The sequence below is a fragment of the Xyrauchen texanus genome, chromosome 23, assembly GCF_025860055.1.
Source record: "Xyrauchen texanus isolate HMW12.3.18 chromosome 23, RBS_HiC_50CHRs, whole genome shotgun sequence".
NCBI lineage: Eukaryota > Metazoa > Chordata > Actinopteri > Cypriniformes > Catostomidae > Xyrauchen > Xyrauchen texanus.
The window spans coordinates 24,434,585-24,456,061 of NC_068298.1; the positions used below are offsets into that span (position 1 = coordinate 24,434,585).

Below are 21,477 nucleotides of genomic sequence, written 5' to 3' on the forward strand. Positions count from 1 at the left end.
AGCCAGATGTCTCTTCTTGTCAAAGTAAGGCATTTTTTGGTTAGAATAAGCTTTAATATTGAACCAAATCTTTTGCCTATTAGTCAAAGACCTGGCTACACAAAATTACTGTATATTATCATAATACAAAGCATTAAGACGTTTTTTATATATATATATATATATATATATATATATATATATATATATATATATATATATAGGAGGAGGAGGGATAAGTGCAGCGGAATGTGGCAGTTCGGGAGAGTGTGAGAGCCACATGCAGCTGCTGTGTCTTTTTGTTTACTTTTTCATTAAACCATTATTTTGACAGTTCAGCCGGCTCCCGCCTCCTCCTTTCCCATGAAGCTAGTAACCTTGTCATACACTCACACACACACACACACACATACACATATTGTGGGCGGCTGTGGCTCAGCCGGTTGAGCGGGTCAGCCACTAATCACAGGGTTGGTGGTTTGAATCCCGGCCCACACGACTCCACATGCCGAAGTGTCCTTGTGCAAGACACTGAAACTCAAGTTGATCCCAGTGGCAGGCTAGCACCTTGCATGGCAGCTCTGCTGCCATTGGTGTATGAATGTGTGTGTGAATGGGTGAATGAGTCACAGTGTAAAGCGCTTTGAATACTATTAAGGTTAAAAAGGCGCTAAATAAGTGCAGACCATTTACCATATATATATAATTTGTTAGAATTATTACAAATAAGAAGGAAGGGTTTCTTACATTATTAGTTTAATAGATGACTTCAGCCTTGGTAAAGATAAAATAATGTCCTTGCATATCCAAACTTTGGGCAAAGTCATTTTCATCACTTCTCGCATTCACATAGAGTCAGTTAAAAGCGGGCAAAGGCTAGTGTCGCACAGTGTATTTGCTGTCACGTGATTTATTTGGTTACCTTATAACTTATATAATTATTGCGGCCTTGAAATTCTAGGTTATATGAGGCTTCATTTTCTCCTTTGATGTTTAAAATTTTGCACAACTCTGTCAGTTTTTAAAATGGCTCTGTGCTCGAGGGATGTTCACACACTTTAAAGGTGTTTGTGTGATGAAGCGATAGCGCTGTGACGTGTTTCTGATCAGCCTCGGCTGGAGCAGACAGCTCTTTCACATCCTCTCCATTATGTCAAAAACAAACATTGTGTGGGCGCCAGTTTCCTGTCACTCATTAGACATTAATGATTCGCAAATCCACTTGCCTTCAGGATACATGTCTCATTCTCCTTGTCAGTTCAACATCCCAGTGAAGCTCCTTGGCTTTTGCTGGAGAAACTCTGAGAGATCATTTTATCTTACACTTGATTGCCAGATAATTATCAGTTAATTATTCAGAGGTTTAAATTAATTTGCTAAAAATAGTGGCTGTGCCTTCTTGTCTTCACTGGAGACTGTTCCATTATTTCAGTGCTCTCTTCTCCCCCCAGACTTGACATGGGTCCACAGCAGATATATGACGGTGTACCATAAATATGATTTTCATTTGTATGGTGTCTGCACCTTATCTAATCAGAGAATGGATGCACACAAGCAAAATATCCTTTTTATAACCAGCAGGGTGCATGTAGCACTCGATACTTGAAACTGCTGATTATTACTCATTGGACCAGCTGTGAACATGAGCATTTATAGATTGCAACATCCTTTATTAACAACACAGTATACAATGTGACATCTGTTCTGCAGTGTTGATACACAAGCCATTTTATTTTCATCATGGGTAGTTTGTCATAATTTTTGTGTACATTATTTTGTGATTTTAATATATATATATATATATATATATATATATATATATATATATATATATATATATATATACACACACTCACCTAAAGGATTATTAGGAACACCATACTAATACTGTGTTTGACCCCCTTTGGCCTTCAGAACTGCCTTAATTCTACGTGGCATTGATTCAACAAGGTGCTGAAAGCATTCTTTAGAAATGATGGCCCATATTGATAGGATAGCATCTTGCAGTTGATGGAGATTTGTGGGATGCACATCCAGGGCACGAAGCTCCCGTTCCACCACATCCCAAAGATGCTCTATTGGGTTGAGATCTGGTTACTGTGGGGGCCATTTTAGTACAGTGAACTCATTGTCATGTTCAAGAAACCAATTTGAAATGATTCGAGCTTTGTGACATGGTGCATTATCCTGCTGGAAGTAGCCATCAGAGGATGGGTACATGGTGGCCATAAAGGGATGGGCATGGTCAGAAACAATGCTCAGGTAGGCCGTGGCATTTAAACGATGCCCAATTGGCACTAAGGGGCCTAAAGTGTGCCAAGAAAACATCCCCCACACCATTACACCACCACCACCAGCCTGCACAGTGGTAACAAGGCATGATGGATCCATGTTCTCATTCTGTTTACGCCAAATTCTGACTCTACCATCTGAATGTCTCAACAGAAATCGAGACTCATCAGACCAGGCAACATTTTTCCAGTCTTCAACTGTCCAATTTTGGTGAGCTGTTGCAAATTGTAGCCTCTTTTTCCTATTTGTAGTGGAGATGAGTGGTACCCGGTGGGATTTTCTGCTGTTGTAGCCCATCCGCCTCAAGGTTGTGCATGGTGTGGCTTCACAAATGCTTTGCTGCATACCTCGGTTGTAACGAGTGGTTATTTCAGGCAAAGTTGCTCTTCTATCAGCTTGAATCAGTCGGCCCATTCTCCTCTGACCTCTAGCATCAACAAGGCATTTTCGCCCACAGGACTGCCGCATACTGGATGTTTTTCCCTTTTCACACCATTCTTTGTAAACCCTAGAAATGGTTGTGCGTGAAAATCCCAGTAACTGAGCAGATTGTGAAATACTCAGACCGGCCCGTCTGGCACCAACAACCATGCCACGCTCAAAATTGCTTAAATCACCTTTCTTTCCCATTCTGACATTCAGTTTGGAGTTCAGGAGATTGTCTTGACCAGGACCACACCCCTAAATGCATTGAAGCAACTGCCATGTGATTGGTTGATTAGATAATTGCATTAATGAGAAATTTAACAGGTGTTCCTAATAATCCTTTAGTTGAGTGTATATATATATATATATATAAATATTTCCCAATGGCTGATGCTGATACCAATATCTAGAGATATTGTAAACAGAAAATGTGCATTATCTGTTGGTAAATCTCTGAATCTCTTTTTACCAATGCCAATATTTTTGAAATGACCAAAAATAGCTGCTGATTTAGTGTCCTGGCCAATACTCTATATTGGTGTATCATTAATCATAGTTTGATTAATGCTACAGGTACTTCAGTAGATTTTTTTTATTTTTTGTATTTTCTCTCTGGTCACTTCATTAAGCTGAAGTCCTGATAAGCAGAGAAATGATTTAGGTCACTTAATGGAATTTATTGGTTTTAGGAATTGAAATGTTCCCTCATCCCTTCAGCAATTGGGTGACCTGCTGTTAGGCAAAAATTGGAAGAAGGATATTGATATTGAATGGAGCCATTGCCTGTCACAGCAACCTGAAACTTCAACAGGAAGAGACTGCTGAATTCTTCACATAGCTCCTTGCCTCTTCTACTATCTTCCTGGGTGTGTGCACATTTTGAAATCTCTCAGAGAATGGAAAACATCCCGTGGATGAGTTGGCCAGCCAATCTAAATAGTTCATTTGAAATTGTCAGAATTGATAACTTGGAATAAATGAATAGACTCTCAATATAGTAATAACAACCGCAAAATAAGGAATAAAGTAAAAGAGAAAACAAAAAAAGATAACAGTTCGGATCAAAGCAAAAGTGCTCACTATTGATCCAATTTGTAGAGAGCTAAAAGCATTTAAGTGCTTAGACCAGTTATTTGTAGAAATGTTGTATATGTTGAGAAAAAAAAATAAGAACCTCCAATTCTATTGACATTTAAAACACTTACTTAGTCATCTGGAGGCGGACTTCAAAGTCAGCTCAGCAGGGACCCCATCAGAACAATCCTACCAGTCTTGATTACAGGCACACTCAAGAAATATATTTACCACCCTCCTGAGAACCACTCACACTGCCTTTTGAACCACCATCACCCTGAGAAATATGGGTAAAATATGGATTATAGCCTATTGGACTATTGCTTTTGACTAGCTAGAGAAACTTGTGCCACCATAAAACAGCTTAAAGGGATAGCTCTCCCAAAAGTGTTTGTTTTTTTATTTATTTTTTAAAGATTTCTCTCTCTCTCTCTCTCTCTCTCTCTCTCTCTCTCTCTCTCTCTCTCTCTCTCTCTCTCTCTCTCTCTGAGCAGCCTGCTGTATGCCAGTGTAGTTTTCAATTAAAATGAAGAAGCCTGCAATTGCTCTCATTTCAGCAGCTGTACGATAGCAGTCGCTGAAACCAATTGTGTAATTCGTGTAATCACAGTGCAGTTTGTTACAGTTTGTTAGGAGCGATAAAATTAATTACTAGCAGGTGAAGGCATGCTGAGAGATACACCACGAGGCACCTATAGTGTAACCAAAAGCTTGCCTGAGGGATACTATCAGATGCACAACCCATGCTATAGAACAGATTTATGTCACATAATCTGCACAGTAGCACCTTGTACAGCCTTACTTATAACAAACGTGTGTATTTACTTGAAGGGATAGTTCATCCCAAAATAAAAATTTGCCCTCATTTACTCACCCTCATGTTGTTCCAAACCAATATGACTTTTTGTTTTTATTTGGAAACAACAGTAGATGTTAGGAAGAATATTAGCCTTAGTCACCATTCACTTTCAATTTTATTGGACAAGGATGCAATGAGTCAATGGTGACTGAGGCTAACATTCAGCCTGACATCGCTTTTTGTTTTCGATTGAAGACAGAGTGTCGTGCTGGTTTAGAACAACATGAGGAAGAGTGAAAGATAACATAATTAATATTTTTGGGTGAATCATCCCTTAAAAACCTTTTCAACTTAATATACAGTGCATTCATAAAGAATTCAGACCCCTTAATTGTTTTCACATTTTATGTTGCAGCTTTATGCTTAAATGCTTTATTTTTATTTTTTTACATCAATCTACACTCCAGATGCTAATGAAAAAGCAAAAAACAGATTTTGTATAACACTGCAAATTAATTAAAAATAAATAACTGAAATATCACATTAACATAAGTATTCAGACCCTTAACTTAGTGCTTAGTTGAAGCACCTTTGGCAATTATTACAGCCTCAAATCTTTTTGGGTATGATGCAACAAGCTTTGCACACCTGGATGTGGGAATTTTCTGCCATTCTTCACTTCAGATCCTCTCAATCTCTGTCATCTTGGATGAGGACTGTCGGTGGACAGCTATATTCACGTCTCTCCAGAAATGTTCAATTGGGTTCAAGTCCGGGCTCTGACTGGGTCACTCAAGGACATTTACAGAGTTTCCCCTAAGCCACGCTTGTGTTGTCTTGGCTGTGTGCTTAGGGTCATTGTCTTGTTGGAAGGTGAACCTTCAGCCCAGTCTGAGTTCCTGAGCACTCTGGACCAAGTTTTCATTAAATGATATCTCTGTATTTTGCTGCATTCAGTTTTATTTCTTCCCTGACCAGTCCCCGATCAGCACCACTGAAAACACCCCCACAGCATGATGCTTTCCTCCATACAGGATGCTTGGAATTGAGGACAAACAGTTCGATCTTTGTTTCATCAGACAAGAGAATCTTGTTTCTCAAAGTCTGAGAGTCCTTTAGGTGCTTTTTTGCAAATTCCAAGCGGCTCTCATGTGCCTTACACCGAAGAGAGGCTTCTGTCTGGCCACTCTGCCATAAAGCTCAAATCGGTGGAGTGTTGCAGTGATGGCTGTCCTTCTGCAAGCTTTTCCCATCTCCACACATGATCTCTGGGGCTCAACCAGAGTGACCATCGGTCTCCCCCGATTGCTCAGTTTGGCAGAGTGACCAGCTCTAGAAAGTGTCCTAGTTGTTCCAAACTTCTTCCATTTAAGAATTAGGAGGCCACTGTGCTCTTGGGAACCTTCAATGCAGCTGATCCCCAGATCTGTGCCTCTACACAGTCCTGTCTCCGAGCTCTGCAGGCAGTTCCTTTGATGACTTGGTTTTTGCTCTGATATGCATGTTCTGCTGTGAGACCTTATATAGACAGGTGTGTGCCTTTCTAAATCATGTCCAATCAATTGAATTTTCCACAGGTGGAGAAGTGTAGAAACATCTCAAAGATGATCTAGAGAAATGGGATGCACCTGAGCTAAATATCAAGTGTCATAGCAAAGGGTCTGAATACTTATGTCAGTGTGATATTTAATTGTTTTATTAATTTGCAAAGTTATCAAAATTCAGTTTTTTGCTTTGTCATTATGGGGTATGGAGTATAGATTGATGTGAAAAATAAATATTTATAGCATTTTAGAATAATGCTGCAACATAAAATGTGAAACAATTAAAGGGTCTGAATACTTTATGAATGCACTGTATTTGCTTATTGTTCAAAAGCAGATAAACAGTCTTGATCTAATGAGAAAGATTTATTTTGATTTGACGGGGGTGCTGATGTAAAAATAATAGTGTGTGAACTCTTTGGAGAACGTGTAAGACGCTGTACATCTGTTGGTGTCAAGATCAGGTCAGCAGAGCCAACAGCACTGATTTGAAAGACGACCTTCGCAGAGGCACAATTACATGGGAAAAAATTACGTTCTTAATATCAATGTTTGCTGCATCTGTGGTTCCATCCTGCTGAGATGTCGCTGTTTGGTTGATTGTTTGGACAGAAGCTTGAGCTCTACTTAAAATGCAGCTGTATACTGGTGCAAGATGCGTTGGAGACTCATCGCCCAGATCCATAAATATTTCATTTTTAGAGATGCAGAATAAATTGACAGTGAAATTGACTCTGAATCCTGCTTTTAATTTTTTTAAATGAAGAGTAAGAGAGGGCTTATTCACGCTGATATGACAGCAGGCCACGATGTGATATGAGGTCCCGACCTCACAACTGAGGAAATTGGAGAAAGGAATTCACTTATCTGCCGCCTCGCTGTTACCATCGACACATCACATCCCAGTTATTGCTGGGGGGGTGAGGCTTTAATTACTAGCCTGTGTGTGGAGGTGAAATTACACCCCCAGCACTGTGGGTTAATGCAGAAGTGTTGAACACACAGCCTGCAGCAGAAGACTTGTGCTGACACAACACATCTGATCTGCATGCAGCATTCACTCTCAGCTGTCAGCTCCATTCACTGATAAGAGAACTGAGAGAGGCTGAGAGCCAATGAAGGTTTGGCTGTTAAAATACCTCATTTCCATTTGTTTCGAGTCTGTTTTTGACTGCTTGCTGACGCATGTCTGGGAACCCACGTGTGTGCTTGCACTTGTAGTTTTGCACTACTACGTGATCTCTATTCTGTCATATGTTGAATCTGAAGACTTGCCCAACACTGCTCATGAAGCTACAAGTGATCGATACAAATTTACACAAACATCTCTTTTAAATAACATTCAGTTTACCTCCTGCTTTCCTTGAGCAGTAATAGCTTAGAAAAGAGAGTTGTTTGTGCAATGACTTGATTTTAATACTCAAGTCTTAATTTCAAGTCTTCAAATCTTCAGTCTTAGCCCTTCAGTCTTCATTTACTCACTTTTGTATTCCAAAGTTGTATGACAATCTGCTTAATATCTCCTTTTATGTTTAACTGAAGAAAGTCATAACTGAGTTTAATTGAGTTTGGAACAACATGAGGGTGAGAAAATGAATACACCATTTTCATTTTTGGGTGAACTGTCTCTTTAACACGTCTGAATGTTACGTGAATGTTCCAGCGACATGAGCTTCAACACATCTGTCTACACCAAAGCACTGAGGCTGTTTTCCATTTCAATTTCAGAGAGAATAAATAATGTGCCACCCTGCCTTCTGCTTGTACTATTCAGAATGGGTGAATCAGCAGAAATGTGTAGCCATTATTTTCCTTTGTTGCACACCACTCAAATATTTCACAGTTGCGCAAAAATGAGTCATCAGAATCATAACCCTCATCAGCTTCATTACCGCCTGAGCAATTACCTACTTTCCCCCCTTTTAAAAAATGTGTTTCAGCCATGGCTGTTCTCATTACTGCACAGCATGTTTGACTCAAATGTCTGTCAATAATAGACCATTAATCAGTAGCTTGCTCTCCAAATTTTCCCGAGGTAACTTAACAGGGTCTAAGCAAAAGTTTTTGATTGAGTTTAGATTTGATTGCTCATATAGCTGCGCAATACAGCATAATTACATGTGGAAGAGACTAGAGAGATACTATATGACAGTCATGACTGTGTTGGCAGATTTTAGGAGCAGACAGGACTTTGATAGTGTCACACTGTAAAGACGTGTGGCGGAAAGCCTGTCGATTGGCACTCTGTTGATCTCCATCCAAGGTGTTGTATTAATTATTATGGATCCCGTGCTGAATCCCTCAAAGAATTTCAAGAAATTTTCTCAATTTGAATTAGCTGTAGTCTAAACTCTCATTCAGATGAATGGGGTATGGACTTTTATTATTTGTATTCATGTTTGCATGAAGGGAAGTGCCATTATTTTGCTCTGGGATTGTTTCGTGGAGATGAATGCTAATGGGAATGCTCTTTATTTCTACTGCATAATCTTTTGAAACCCTTGTCCTTCTGTCAGCTTTCAGAAAGTCACAGTTCATTATCGTTGTCGCGAATGATGCAAGTACACAGTAAGTGCAACTACTTAAGAGTGGAATGACTGGAAAATAGACAGCGCTGATCCTGAAATCTTTAAGCTTTTAAGGTGTACTTTGTCTTTTGTATATATGTATTTATATTTTGTATTTATTTAAAAAAAATTATGTACACTGAAATGGGATGAAGACTCTAGTCATATGAGTCTTAAAGAAAAGGCTGCTTTGTTCTAAGTATGGTACTGGGGTCACATTCAAGAGCACTGCCATGTTGAGATCATACTGTGTGACCAGCCAATTGAAACTCATTTGATCTCAATTAGCCCTTGTAATTGGATGCTTTCACTTAATATTTATCTTGTCACATTTATCATGGCTGATTGTGAATAGCACATTTTTACAATGACCTCGGCTTACAAGAACTTCTGTCTTTGTGTTATGCTGTATCACATAAAAAATAAAAAATACAATGTTTTCAGCCCCATTCTGCTTGAACAAGCACTCTTCAGATGGGGAGGTGGTCCCATTTGCTGGCCTGGTGATAAAACGCCTTCCCCCTTCTCCAAACTGAAGTCCACCTGTTAGGTTACACTATGTAGACTAGCTGTGGGGCTCTGGTATTGAGGGGAAAGGATAAAGTCAATCCTCACTAAAAGCTTGCTTGCTATCTGCCTCCCAGCATAGAGCCAGGAGGCACATAGGAAAGCATTAAGTAAACATTAATGGAAGTGGGTTAGTGGAGATTTATTAAGGAGGCTTTTTGGCCTTGCCTTTGGGAGCCATGCACATTTTTATTCACTCATACAAGCATACAGGTAAACAAGCAAGGTAATTTATGGCAGGCTTCACAGGTGGCAGTGTGGAATTCACTTTCTGGCTAGGCTTAAGGGTAAGGGAATTGTTTATTATACTGTCCTGAGGAATTTTAATCATTTATCATGTACTGAATGGATGTGCTCCATTCTTCTGAATTCTATTAAAGAAGTTTGTACTGAGGATGTAGTGTGTTTAGACTAGTATTTTAACACTCTCCTACAAGGTGCAACAGGTTTCTGATCAACCAAAAAAATATACCAACTGAGAGACCAAATGTCCTTTCGCCTGTCAATTGTATTGTTGTAAAGGCCATTTATATACCAAGTGTGTTTTTGTATCAGTCTGAGCTGTTTGCGCTAGATGGATGTTTTTGACCGATGTGCAGCATCTTCATTTTTTTAAGTAATAATGCAAGTGTTAGAACATTCTGTAATGTAATGCGGCAGAACAACCCGGCCCTCCCTCTCTTCATTGTCGCCCCGCTTTTGAGGGCCCTCCTGTAGCCAGGCTCACAACGGGACCGAGCTGAGAGAAGAAATGTGCAATTTGATAAGCCTTTTTTGGGCAGTGGATGATGAGGCGCACCTGATGTAAATATAGCCTCAACACCACTGCCATAAAAAAGTAGAGCGCACCTTTCCTCTGGGAGCCGACATCGATCTCATTGTGTGCACACACAAGTGTCCTTCGCAGGTCCAGGAGCAGAGCAGGGAGGATACCGGACGAATTAGATGTACACCGGACCCGCTCCCTCAGAACCACGGTGCGGGTTAGATGAGTCTAACTGTTTGTGTCACGGACGCTGATTATGGATGCCGGGCTGCCTTCACCTCACACTCACGGTGGACCTTAGGCATACAGGCTGCCACAAAAGCCGCTGCCCCTCTTGTCAAATACTATGGAGGGGAGCGCATTGTGGCCATTGGACATTGCCCATATCCTGGACCATTCTTTTGGTCACTTCCCATCCTTCACATTCACTGCAAAAACACCAGATTCCCTTTTATTTTGGACACTAATTCCCCATGGACTCTTTATTCCCCTTTTTTGGACATTTTATGTTTAATATTGTTCCCACTAAGCCTGTCTTTCTAATGTGTCTGTCTCTTGACCACCCCGCCACATGTACATGTAGCAGTAAATATTTATTTGTAAGGAAACCCTCAAAAAGGGTACATCTTTCTAGAGGATGGGAAAGTTAGCCTCTCTGTATGAGTGAAATATGGTATATAGTTGTAAAAACGTGTTTCCTCATTAGTTTGAGGACAGCTGGAGAGAAAGCGAGAGAACCAACACACAGTAATTGCTTTAGAGATGGATGCACACACTGTTTTACCCAGGATCCTCTCTCCACCCCAACATTTGAAGCAGAGGTGACACTGGTGACAAAGATTTGTGGCGAGGATACTTTGAAAGTTCATAAAGGTATGAGAAAGAGAGAGAGAGATTGAGCCGAAGAAGAAGGAGAATGCAGGACTGATATTGGACCATGCATGTCAGCTGTTGTCAATGTGACAAATCTTTGATGTGGAAATAATAGCCAGTGAGGGCTCGGCTAGGTCCAGTGGAACAGCACATGACTGTGATGAGTTGTTGTCAAACAAACACACACACACACACACACACACACACACACACACACACAAACATTGTCTTATTTTCTAGGCAAAGCCGGTATTTTCAGTGTCTCATCCAATCGAGACCAAACTTTAAAACCTTAAAACTTTTATTTATATTTATTGCTTTTATTTTGCTGTATCCAGGCCTAACATCTTATAAAGAGCTTGGTCAGATTAAAGATATTAAAGCATGCTGGGGTTCAGTTGAACACATTGCACAACCTCTTGTGTATTTATGCCTATTTCTTTTCCTGCTTTTAAGAAAAATAACAGGAAGTAATTTTGCTCTTGTCAAAAGAACTCATAAAACTCTGCCCCAAGGACTGATACGCAGACACATTCAGACACTATTTCAGGTATTCAAGCTCAAATTCTGTTTCCATTTAGGCTTTAAGGGCTCCCACAGAGGATGACTGTGAGTTTGACAGTAGAGTGTAGTTCATAGCAGAATAATGGGCAGTCCAGGTTAGATGGCTTAACATGGACCTGGTAACACTACCCTATTACAATTCAGACTGATCTCACCATGAGATTGTAAAGTGCAGGTTGACTTTTCTATATCTAAAATCAGCAAATACTTGCCCCATGTGGCCAAATCGGTAAGTGTTCTTGGGCATAATGGTCACGTGTAAGCTCCATTTTATGGGTGTAATGTCTGTGAAGCGACATAGCAATGACTGCAATCAGCTTGTTTTTTGCTGTTCAGGCACATATGAGGATTGACTGTTTTGTAAAGTCTAAAACCCAACAGAAAACTATACCTAACCTTAACCATTCGTGTATGAATGATGTGAAAATGCAACGTCCGCACTGATTATTCGATTGCAATTACTCCCTGATCACAAGGGAATCAATCCATGGTGTTCTCCTCTGACTTGACGTGCATCCAGATGCGACACGTTTCTGGGTGTGCCACAGGGGAAAGCAATTGGGCTGGAGCCATTGTAGTCATGTCTGTGAGGACATGACGGCGGTCCGTAGGTCCGCATAGTGTCACCGATCCTAGTGTATTGGAACTATCGGAAACAACATGCCGACCTCCTGTGTGATCAACGCCCTTTTATTATCTAGCCAATAGTCTTAAGTTTATGTCAGAGCCATGAACATTATTTGGTATCTACTATTGCTAGTTGGTAATTTGAGAGTAGGGACATGTTCATTCTAGAGACCATTTACGAGACCAACAATTTATGCACACACATGAGTGTAAGATAAATCAGCAATATATTTGGTCAAATTTCCCGTAAGAGAAAGACTGTACATTTTAAATGTATTGGTATGTCTGCTCAGTGGTCATTCTGACAACTTTTAGGAGGACACCATCATATAGATTACCTCAAAGCTAACAGACATGAACTATATGCCACAAAGGTTGAATTTTCATAGATACAAGGTTGATCTTAGGATGAACAGAATGCTGGGTTATTAGAGGTGACTATTGTGTGATTATTACTCCAGCAACTAATATAAAATGGCTGTCTTAATGCTTAAGTACCGGGCTCCCTTTCACCTTTGTACACTTTTGCATACATTCACTCCATTTTGTCCATCAGTTCAGACCATTCTCATCCCTAGAAATAATAAAGTTTGATTGGTCCCATCCAACAGTCTCAAGCAGTTGTTTCCATGACATCATTCAGTCCATTAATGTCCACTAAACAATCTGACTTGCATCTGTTCAGTTGTTACGAATAAAATGTTAGACGTGTATTTGATATATAGCCTCTCTATTCCTTCATAAAGGGCAAACTCAGGCCACCCGTGCTGCTTTGAATCTGTGAAACACAATCGCCTGGAAATGGAAGCAGAATGTGTGTAGCTGAATCACCATCTACATATGCCATGCCACTTTATTAGCATGCAGCTGAAAGAAAGTGAGGCTCTATTGATGTGCATTACCTGTTAGTTTGTGTGCGTGTGTAGTTTAAGAGGCTGGGGACTGGCCACGTGTGCCTCGTGAGCTGCAAGATAACACAGCCCTGACAGGACCTGTCAATAGCCATTCAGTGAGCAAACCTGCCTTCATCTTCTCTTTAAATTACACACCGCATCTCTCGCAGGGGTTCAGCGAGTGCTGACCCCGCTTTTGTTGGGAGAAACAATGAAACAATGACTGCAATCAGCTATTCCCTCCAGCATCTGTGTTAGCCCCCCGGACTATGAAACGGTCCTCTATCACTCCTGCACTCCTCTATCACTAATAGCTCAGTGTGCCAATGATTCCAAACTTAGATGGAGAAGTTATTTAATGGCTCTCTATGTCTCGCCTGACCTCTGCAGAGAAGTGATGGCTTTGCTCAATTTTCTGCAGGTGACCTTATTGTCAAAGGATTGTAAAAAGTATTTTAAGGGCAGCTAGTGCTTTGTTTGTCCTTGTTTATTCATCACTTTAGGAGTCTGTGTGCTTTGATGCAGTTACGTTAATATCAAGCCTTCTTGTACCCTTCCTTAACTGTCTCCTCACGGTTTCTCTAAGCATTCGCGAGAGCAGTATGAGAAGCTCTCCACAATGCACAAGAACATGCAGAAACTCTACGAGAGCCTGGGAAGCTACTTTGCCTTCGACCCGCACACCGTCAGCATCGAGGACTTCTTCGGAGACCTGGCTAACTTCCGCAGCCTCTTCATGGTGAGTACACTACCTGTTTCACCTCACTAGAGTGCTTCTCTCATGTGCACTCTGCACTCTTCAGGGTTGAAGAGAGTTGAATATTTTCCTCAATGTTCCCTTTCTCTCTTTCTCTCACTCCATGTGAATAAATCTGGCTTTAAGGAAGCGTTGTCGAGAGCAGGAATAGATAATATTATAATTATTACTTGGAATGCCCTCTCCACAGCTAAACGGCAGAGGTCAGGGTGACTATGTAGCAGTATGATTAAGTCTAGGAATGCTTTGGCAGCTTCTGTCATTTGGAGTGTAAAAAAGAAAAAAGTGCTCTCTAACTTTTTCACTTTCTCTTCTTCATATATATACAGACTTTTTTATCAGTGCATAGTTTTTAGTAGGAGTGCGCATCTCAAAACTAAAGCTGTTGGCCTTGTCTTAAGTGTATGTGGTGATTTAGCTTACTTTATCACAATTGATAAAGTCATTTATCTGACACCTCCATGTGGAGATTGAAGGATGGGCTTAAAGGACAGATTAAAGCATACATAAACTGTGCTGAGAATGGAATGTATAATGTATTACCAAACGTGTAGCTCCCATGCAGATAAAACTGTCTCAGAAGCTTCTTATCCTTTCGGAATTGTGTTAGCTTATGAATTTGTTGGATATCTAGACAACACCTCCTCGCTGTCTCAAAAAAAGAAAGAAAGAAATATCTACTTGGGGCTTAGGCAGGTAGAACTAAGAGGATGAGATTTATTCAAACTGAATGTGAAACCAAGGGAGGCATTTCAAGTACATCTCGCAGTACAAAGCTAAAGTGTTTTCAGCTAATTGATATTTTATTTGTTAATGTTATAAAATCTTGACTTGTATATAACTGGCTGAGTGACTTAACAAAATAATTGTATTTATTGGTTATTTTAGGTTTACACATGTATTGCAAACCACCCATTTTCTATAAAACCACTTACCTGCAAAAAAAACAAACAAACATACATACGTGCATACATTCATACATAGATAAACACATAAACAAACAAACAAATAAAAAAAATAGAATAAATCAAATTCAAACTAATCAGTATTTTTCTTGTTTTATAGTATATAAACAAAAAGAAATACAGTTTGAGCATATACTCTCTGAAAAAAGTCTTAATAACTATTGCAATTTTGCTTTTCAAGTAAATGTATTAGGGGTTCAAGCCTGAAGGGCTTAAAACAGTAAGGCCTAGATACTTGAAACTTTCAGGGATGGTAGTACTCCGGCTGACTCGTCATACACATTGAATCAGCCCATAGGTTTGGTTATTAGCAATAATTAATATGATAAATGGTCTGCACTTATATAGGGGCTTTTTTAACCTTAGCGATTACCAAATCACTTTACACTATGTCCCTTTCACCCAATCTCACACACACACTCACACTCATACACCAATGCAAGGTGCTAGCCTGCCTTTGGGAGCAACTTGGGGTTCAGTGTCTTGCCCAATGACACTTCGGCATGTGGAGCTATGTGGGGCAAGAATCGAACCGCCAACCCTGTGATTAGTGGCAGACCCGCTCTACCACCTGAGCAACTGTTGTTTGATAATGATCAAATGTAATTATTTAAATTAATAGAACATTGATTAGAATCAATGTTAGCTTTTTAATCCGAGCATTGACACTGACTACCACCCCTGAAGTCGTGAGTTCGAATCCAGGGTGTGCTGAGTTAGTCCAGCCAGGTCTCCTAAGCAACCAAATTGGCTGGTTTGCTAGGAAGAATAGAGTCACGTGGGGTAACCTCCTCATGGTCGCGATTAGTGGTTCTTGCTCTAAATGGGGCACGTGGTAAGTTGTGTGTGGATCACGGAGGGTAGCATGAGCCTCCACATACAGAGTCTCTGCGGTGTCATGCACAATGAGTCATGTGATAAGATGCACGGATTAACGGTCTCAGAAGCGGAGGCAACTTAGACTTGTCCTCCGCCACCCGGATTGAGGTGAGTAACCGCACCACCATGACGACCTACTAAAGTATTGGGAATTGGGCATTCCAAATTGTGAGAAAAGGGGATAAAAAAATAATAATTATTATTTAAACAATTTTCGATTCAGTGCAACACCAAAATGTGTGACCAATTTTACTTAAACATTTAAAACTCTTGAGAGGAACTCTTGAAACAACATTGTAGACACTTATGTATGGGGTCATTCTGAGGACACATGAAAAAAATTGCATACCTATGCCTCTTGATGGCGCTATAACAGTCAGGAATGTAAAAAATACCATATCTGTCTGATACCTCATCTGATGTTTCTCAAAATTAAGAAATAATTCTCAAAATAAAGTTAACATTGTTTTAGTTGCTTTCAGGCTATATAATTAATACTTAATATCCATTTAATGTGAATTTAAAGGACCTTAAAGGCTTGAACCCTGTTAATCACTGCTTGCAGCTATTTTTAACTGTATATTTTTTAAGAATGTTTTCACATTTTGAATGGAAAACAAGATAAAAATACAGATTGAGAAAGTGGTGTTAATATGTTGGACATGTTTTCATAATATTTCACACATTTTAATTATTCTGAACAAGAAACCAACTTTTCTTTACTGTACATTATAAAATTACCATGCATTATGTTTATATAGACTGGAGAACATAAAGAATCTAAATTTCCACTATGAGAATTATTATCATATTTTTAATCTTCTCTGTTAAAGAGCACCTTGGGATTGACAACCTTAGTGCTGCATTACAAAATGTTTATTGCATCAGAAAAGTACTAGTCAAGAAAAAGATGAGAGTGGAACAAGATTTATTTATTTATATTTTTGCCTTCAAAACGGCACACAGTTTTTCTTGGTTGTTGACAAGAAGGATGTTCCAAGATTCTTGCCACAGTTCTTTTATCTATTTAGATTCAATTGCTTCTGTCTCCATGTAATCCCAGACTGACTCAATGATGTTGAGATCCGGACTCTTTGGGGGCTGTACCATCTGTTTAGGACTCCTTGTTCATCTTCTATTCAATTCTATTTGCTAAGGGAATATTGAATCTAAAATGGATACAGTATTTCCTACTGATACACCAAAAGCAGAATATATAAAATAACAGTTTCAAGAGAAATGTAATGCACCTAATACTTTTGCACAAAACTGTATAGTGCCAGTAAATTTTCTCGGTTCACTCGCCATTAGCAGGTGGGAACCTTCTCAGTCATTATTATGGCTTGATGTGGCGGATTGCTGAACCAGCCATACCAGTAAATGGATTTTGTGACTGTTTGTAAGTAAACATTATTAAAGAAATTCATATTCTTAATAGAGTCCTCATTTAATCCCACTATTGGCTTTCTTATAATAGACATTCCACTCGTACCATATTTATGGCACCTCATGGTTTTGAAAGGATAAACATTTATCCTCACAAATGACCTGCATTTGACATATGTTTCAAACACTAGAGAGAGAGTTTACTGAATACAAAATTCTTCACATTTCCAAAGGCAAAAGACAGAAATAGAAAATGAGTTGAGGATCTAACCTCGATCTAACTTCGATTACAGAGTCAACAGTAATTATAGGTGTATGCAAATGAATTGACATCGTCTCTTATGAGTACGGAGATCGGATAGGTGAACAGTACAGAAAATCCTAGAAATCTTACAACCGTGGTGTTCTGTTTAACTCAGTGAATGCAATCATTCAAATGTTGTATTTTTAAGACACTAAGTCAAGTTGGTAAGCAAAAATTGGTCAGAAGTGAGTCTTCTCTTTAGATATACTGGAGTCCAGTTCCTCTGACCTAGTCACATGATTCTCAAAACTTCAAACAATCACTGCAATTACATCATTTGACAGAACACAAAATGTTTCTCAAAGTTGTCAGGCCTCGGTGGGACACTGACCTTATCCAGCTTGGAACAAGCATGACAATATGTCCAATTGAGAGAACAATATGTCCAAACACAACAGAAAGGTTAGGCAGAAATATACTTTTAGTGATGAATGCTAAGAATGAATTTGTATCAGTAATTAATGACCTAAAATTGAAACACAATAAAACTCTTACTTAAACTGAATAAGTGATCAATTAAATAGTTACAACTCACATTTTCTCTTGGAGCTAGGATAAATGAGAAAGCACTGTTAACTGCATTCCTATAATGTGTCAGACTCTCACACCTCAGAGGACAAATACACAAATGACCTAAAGCATTCATAATTATAACATAACCTTTTGATTATAACAATTGCTAGTAAATGTATTAAGCTCATCAATAGGCTGAAGATACAGGGGTAAATCCACCCCTTCATCACTAAGCACCCACATGCACACACCAACATAGATAAGACAATCAATTAGCTTTATTTTCAAGGTCAATAGAAATTAGATTTCATTTCAGCACTTGAAGTTTGTTTCAGAGTGTCCCATCAATTTGTTCAGTTCACTGCCAGATTGGGACTAGAGAGGGAGAGAGAGAGAGAGAGAGAGGACCATCCAACCCATCTAACAACTATATATACATATATACAGTTATTATTATTATTATTTATAATTTCTTGGGCATTAATTGTGAAAATTTAGAGAGCGAGAGAGAGAGAGAGAGAGAGAGAGAGAGAGAGAGAGACTTCCACTGCCTTTTGTGTATGTAATCTTGACTAGAGGCTGTGGATGAATATAACTATATTAATGACTTATCAAAGTGCAGCAGATGGGGATGAACTAACAGTCTCACTTGTTAATTGAGTGAGCCACTGATTAGACCAATAAAGTTGGCATGGTTTGAACCACTGTGAAAGTACATGGCAAGCATGAGTCAGCAAATCAATCGAGTGCATGTGTTTGCATACCTACATATCTGTGAATGTGTGTGCTCGCTTTGCAAGGTTGCTCTTGAGTGTGTATGTGTGGATAAAACATTATCAAGGGCCATTGGCATTATCTCATAAACAATATTATGCTGGCCTGGAGAATGATGATAATGATGATGATGCTAGCAATGGCGATAGTGATGTAGTGTGATGTCATCAGCACCTTTCATTTCCACCATACAGCCACTGTCAGATCGGCTCTTTTAGTGACCGTATTTAAACCCAATGTCCCTACAGATTAGTCTAATATCTGAATCAATACACACAACATTGGCCACTTTTCACTCTTGGCAATGTCTTTCATGGGCCTCTCACAGCCTGCTGAAAACTAATGAGAGGGATATGATCCAATAGAAAAAATAAAAAAATAAATATAATAAATACTCTGCTCAAATATCATCAAATGTGGTTCAGTTCTTGTACATTTTGTGTTGGCCAAATACGGCCATCTGTGGTTGTGCATTTTTGTCCTCAATCTCTCTCTCTCTCTCTCTCTCTCTCATTCTCTCTCGCGCTCTCTATAAATTTTCACAATTAATGCCCAGGAAAATAAATAAATAATGTATATATATATTTGTTTGATGGGTTAGATGGTCCTGACCAAAAAAAAAGAATCACGAATTATGGAGCCTGTAGCTGGTATAAGAGCAGTGCTTTCTTCTGGGTGCGGAACACTACACTAATCAGGTATTCTATTTTATGGCAGAGCAAACAGGAGAGTCTACAAAGCCACCTCCACAATGCAGAATTGCAGCAAGTGCAAGCTTCCTTGGTGTCACTCCTCTGCACATGTACCCGCTGCATATATTTACAAAGACATCTAGTCCTCAGTGGCTGCCTGGAAGGACACCATCCTATCCTGTGGTTGCCAGCATGCATAAACACACTCGGGCTAGATGAAGTCCATATTGGCACATTCAATTCCGCTGCAATATCTATAGTCAAAATACTATTGTAGACAACATCCTGCTGAGTGTTGCCCTAACAACCTAGAGATATCATAGCCAACTGCACCAAAGCACAGTTTGTTCTTCATAAAATGTGCTTTTCCCAGGAGTGGATGTTGTGTTGATTGCATTCTAAGTAATTAGCTAGTTTATTATCATCTTTAATGTTTGCAGATCAAGCTGAAGTTAGTTATCCATCCATCTGAAAATTAAATAAAATCCTCCCACATTACCTTAAATCAAGATGGATGTATTCACACTTTGTTAATATTTCCAGCTTGTCCGACTTTATAAAAATGTGTCCTTCTACCAAAGCAGGCACCCCAGTCAGTGAACATTCAGCATTTTCCAAAATCCAGTCTTTTCACTGCAAGCCAAGCAACAAATCGTAAGCCTTCGGTACTTTAAGTGGTCTGTTTGGCAGTAGACTACCCTTGAATTATAATGAATAATGAATTCTGATATTTCTGAAAATTCTAACGTTTCTGACGTACTCATTTTTCTAAATTTGTTAAATGTTGAAATCTTCTTGGAATGTTTTTAGTTATTGTCCTTTTACATTATGAGGTTATGTGATTTTTCTTCTTCTTGAGGTTCACATATAATATTAGTAATGTATTTTGCTAAAAAAACAAACAAAAAACTGTCATGATGCAGTATTACATTGACTTCTTTCACACTGTTTCTGGCCCTCTGTCTGAAACGTTGGGTTTCTGTGTACTTCACCATTAAGAGTTCAACATACACGCTCACTGTGTTATGATTGGCTTACAGTACATCTTTGCAGTACAAACACTCCCTGACATTACACACATTGAACTGTTTTTTTTTCCAAGAACAAAATAATGAAAACATGCAAGCAATTAATTAAATCCCTAAAAGCGCTTAATCCAGGCAATCATTTATAGCTAATGTCCCAATTTGTGTAAAGCACACAGTCAAACTTCTACAGTTGTTCAGCTGAAATAACATAAGAAAATTTAACACACTTTGAGGTAGGAGTAAGGCATACAATATTTGATGAGAAAATAAAACGTCATGGTTACTGTTGTAACCTCCATTCCCCGAGGGAAGGAACGAGACGTTGTGTCGAATGAAGTGACACAAGGGGTCTTCCTGGGACGCCAAACGTACCTCTGAACCTGAGAAAAGGCCAATGTCAAGTTGGCAGACAGGATTTGCATGCCCCACCCGGACATACGGGTATAAAGGGAAGCGGTGCAGCGAGTGTCAGTCAGGTTTTTGCACTGAGGAGCCGAAAATAAGGTACGACCGTTTACAGTGGTAGGTCTAGTGCTGTGGCAGGAGGGACACAACATCTCGTTCCTTCCCTCGGGGAACAGAGGTTACAACAGTAACCATGATGTTCCCCTTCTGTCACTCACTGTGTCAAATGAAGTGACACAAGGGGTCCCATCTAAAAATGGCACGAACTGACCGTGTTACATGAATTGTCGAGACAGGTACAAGCAGGCTACTGTGTGCTAGAGGCAACTGTGTCAGCTGCACGTAGCCCTCCCCAACGCCCCCAAAGAGATGTCGCATACAGACCTTAGGTTCCCCGCACCCCTAAGGGGGGGAATTGGTGCTACATGACTAGCATGGGAGCAAGCCCGGCAGCCGCAGCCTTTTCTCTCACTATTTCTCTCACGTAGGACGTGAAGCGGCTGGGGCTATCTTAATGCTATGAAATGCATCGGGGAAGGTGGTCTTTTCCAGTCCTATTCTTTCAGGGGGAAAAGACCCTGTGGAGGCCACATCCTGCCCAGTCTAGGGGGAGGTAACATGTGGCAAATACTCCACAAGGGTTTGTGAAGCCGTACGTGGGAAATGGTGTGGTGGTAGGTCCAGCCTAATGAGGGGGGACTCTACAGCATGGCGACCGGGGCAGCAGGGCTGCCCTAGGGAAACGCGGGTCCGCCGACAGGGGGACCGTACTGCGGGAAATACATCAGGGGGAGTTTGCCTCA

The 21,477-nt window shown here is 39.8% G+C and overlaps 1 protein-coding gene across 8 annotated transcripts in view; it reads left to right on the forward strand.

Moving 5' to 3' along the window:
- The window catches only part of diaph2 (diaphanous-related formin 2), a 559,041-nt gene that overhangs the window by 443,681 nt on the left and 93,883 nt on the right, over window positions 1-21,477 (forward strand). For all 8 annotated transcript variants that reach the window (XM_052154718.1, XM_052154723.1, XM_052154724.1 and 5 more), the window contains one exon: window positions 13,546-13,710. In XM_052154718.1, coding sequence (XP_052010678.1) covers window positions 13,546-13,710 — 165 coding nt within the window. The remainder of the gene's footprint in view (window positions 1-13,545; window positions 13,711-21,477) is intronic.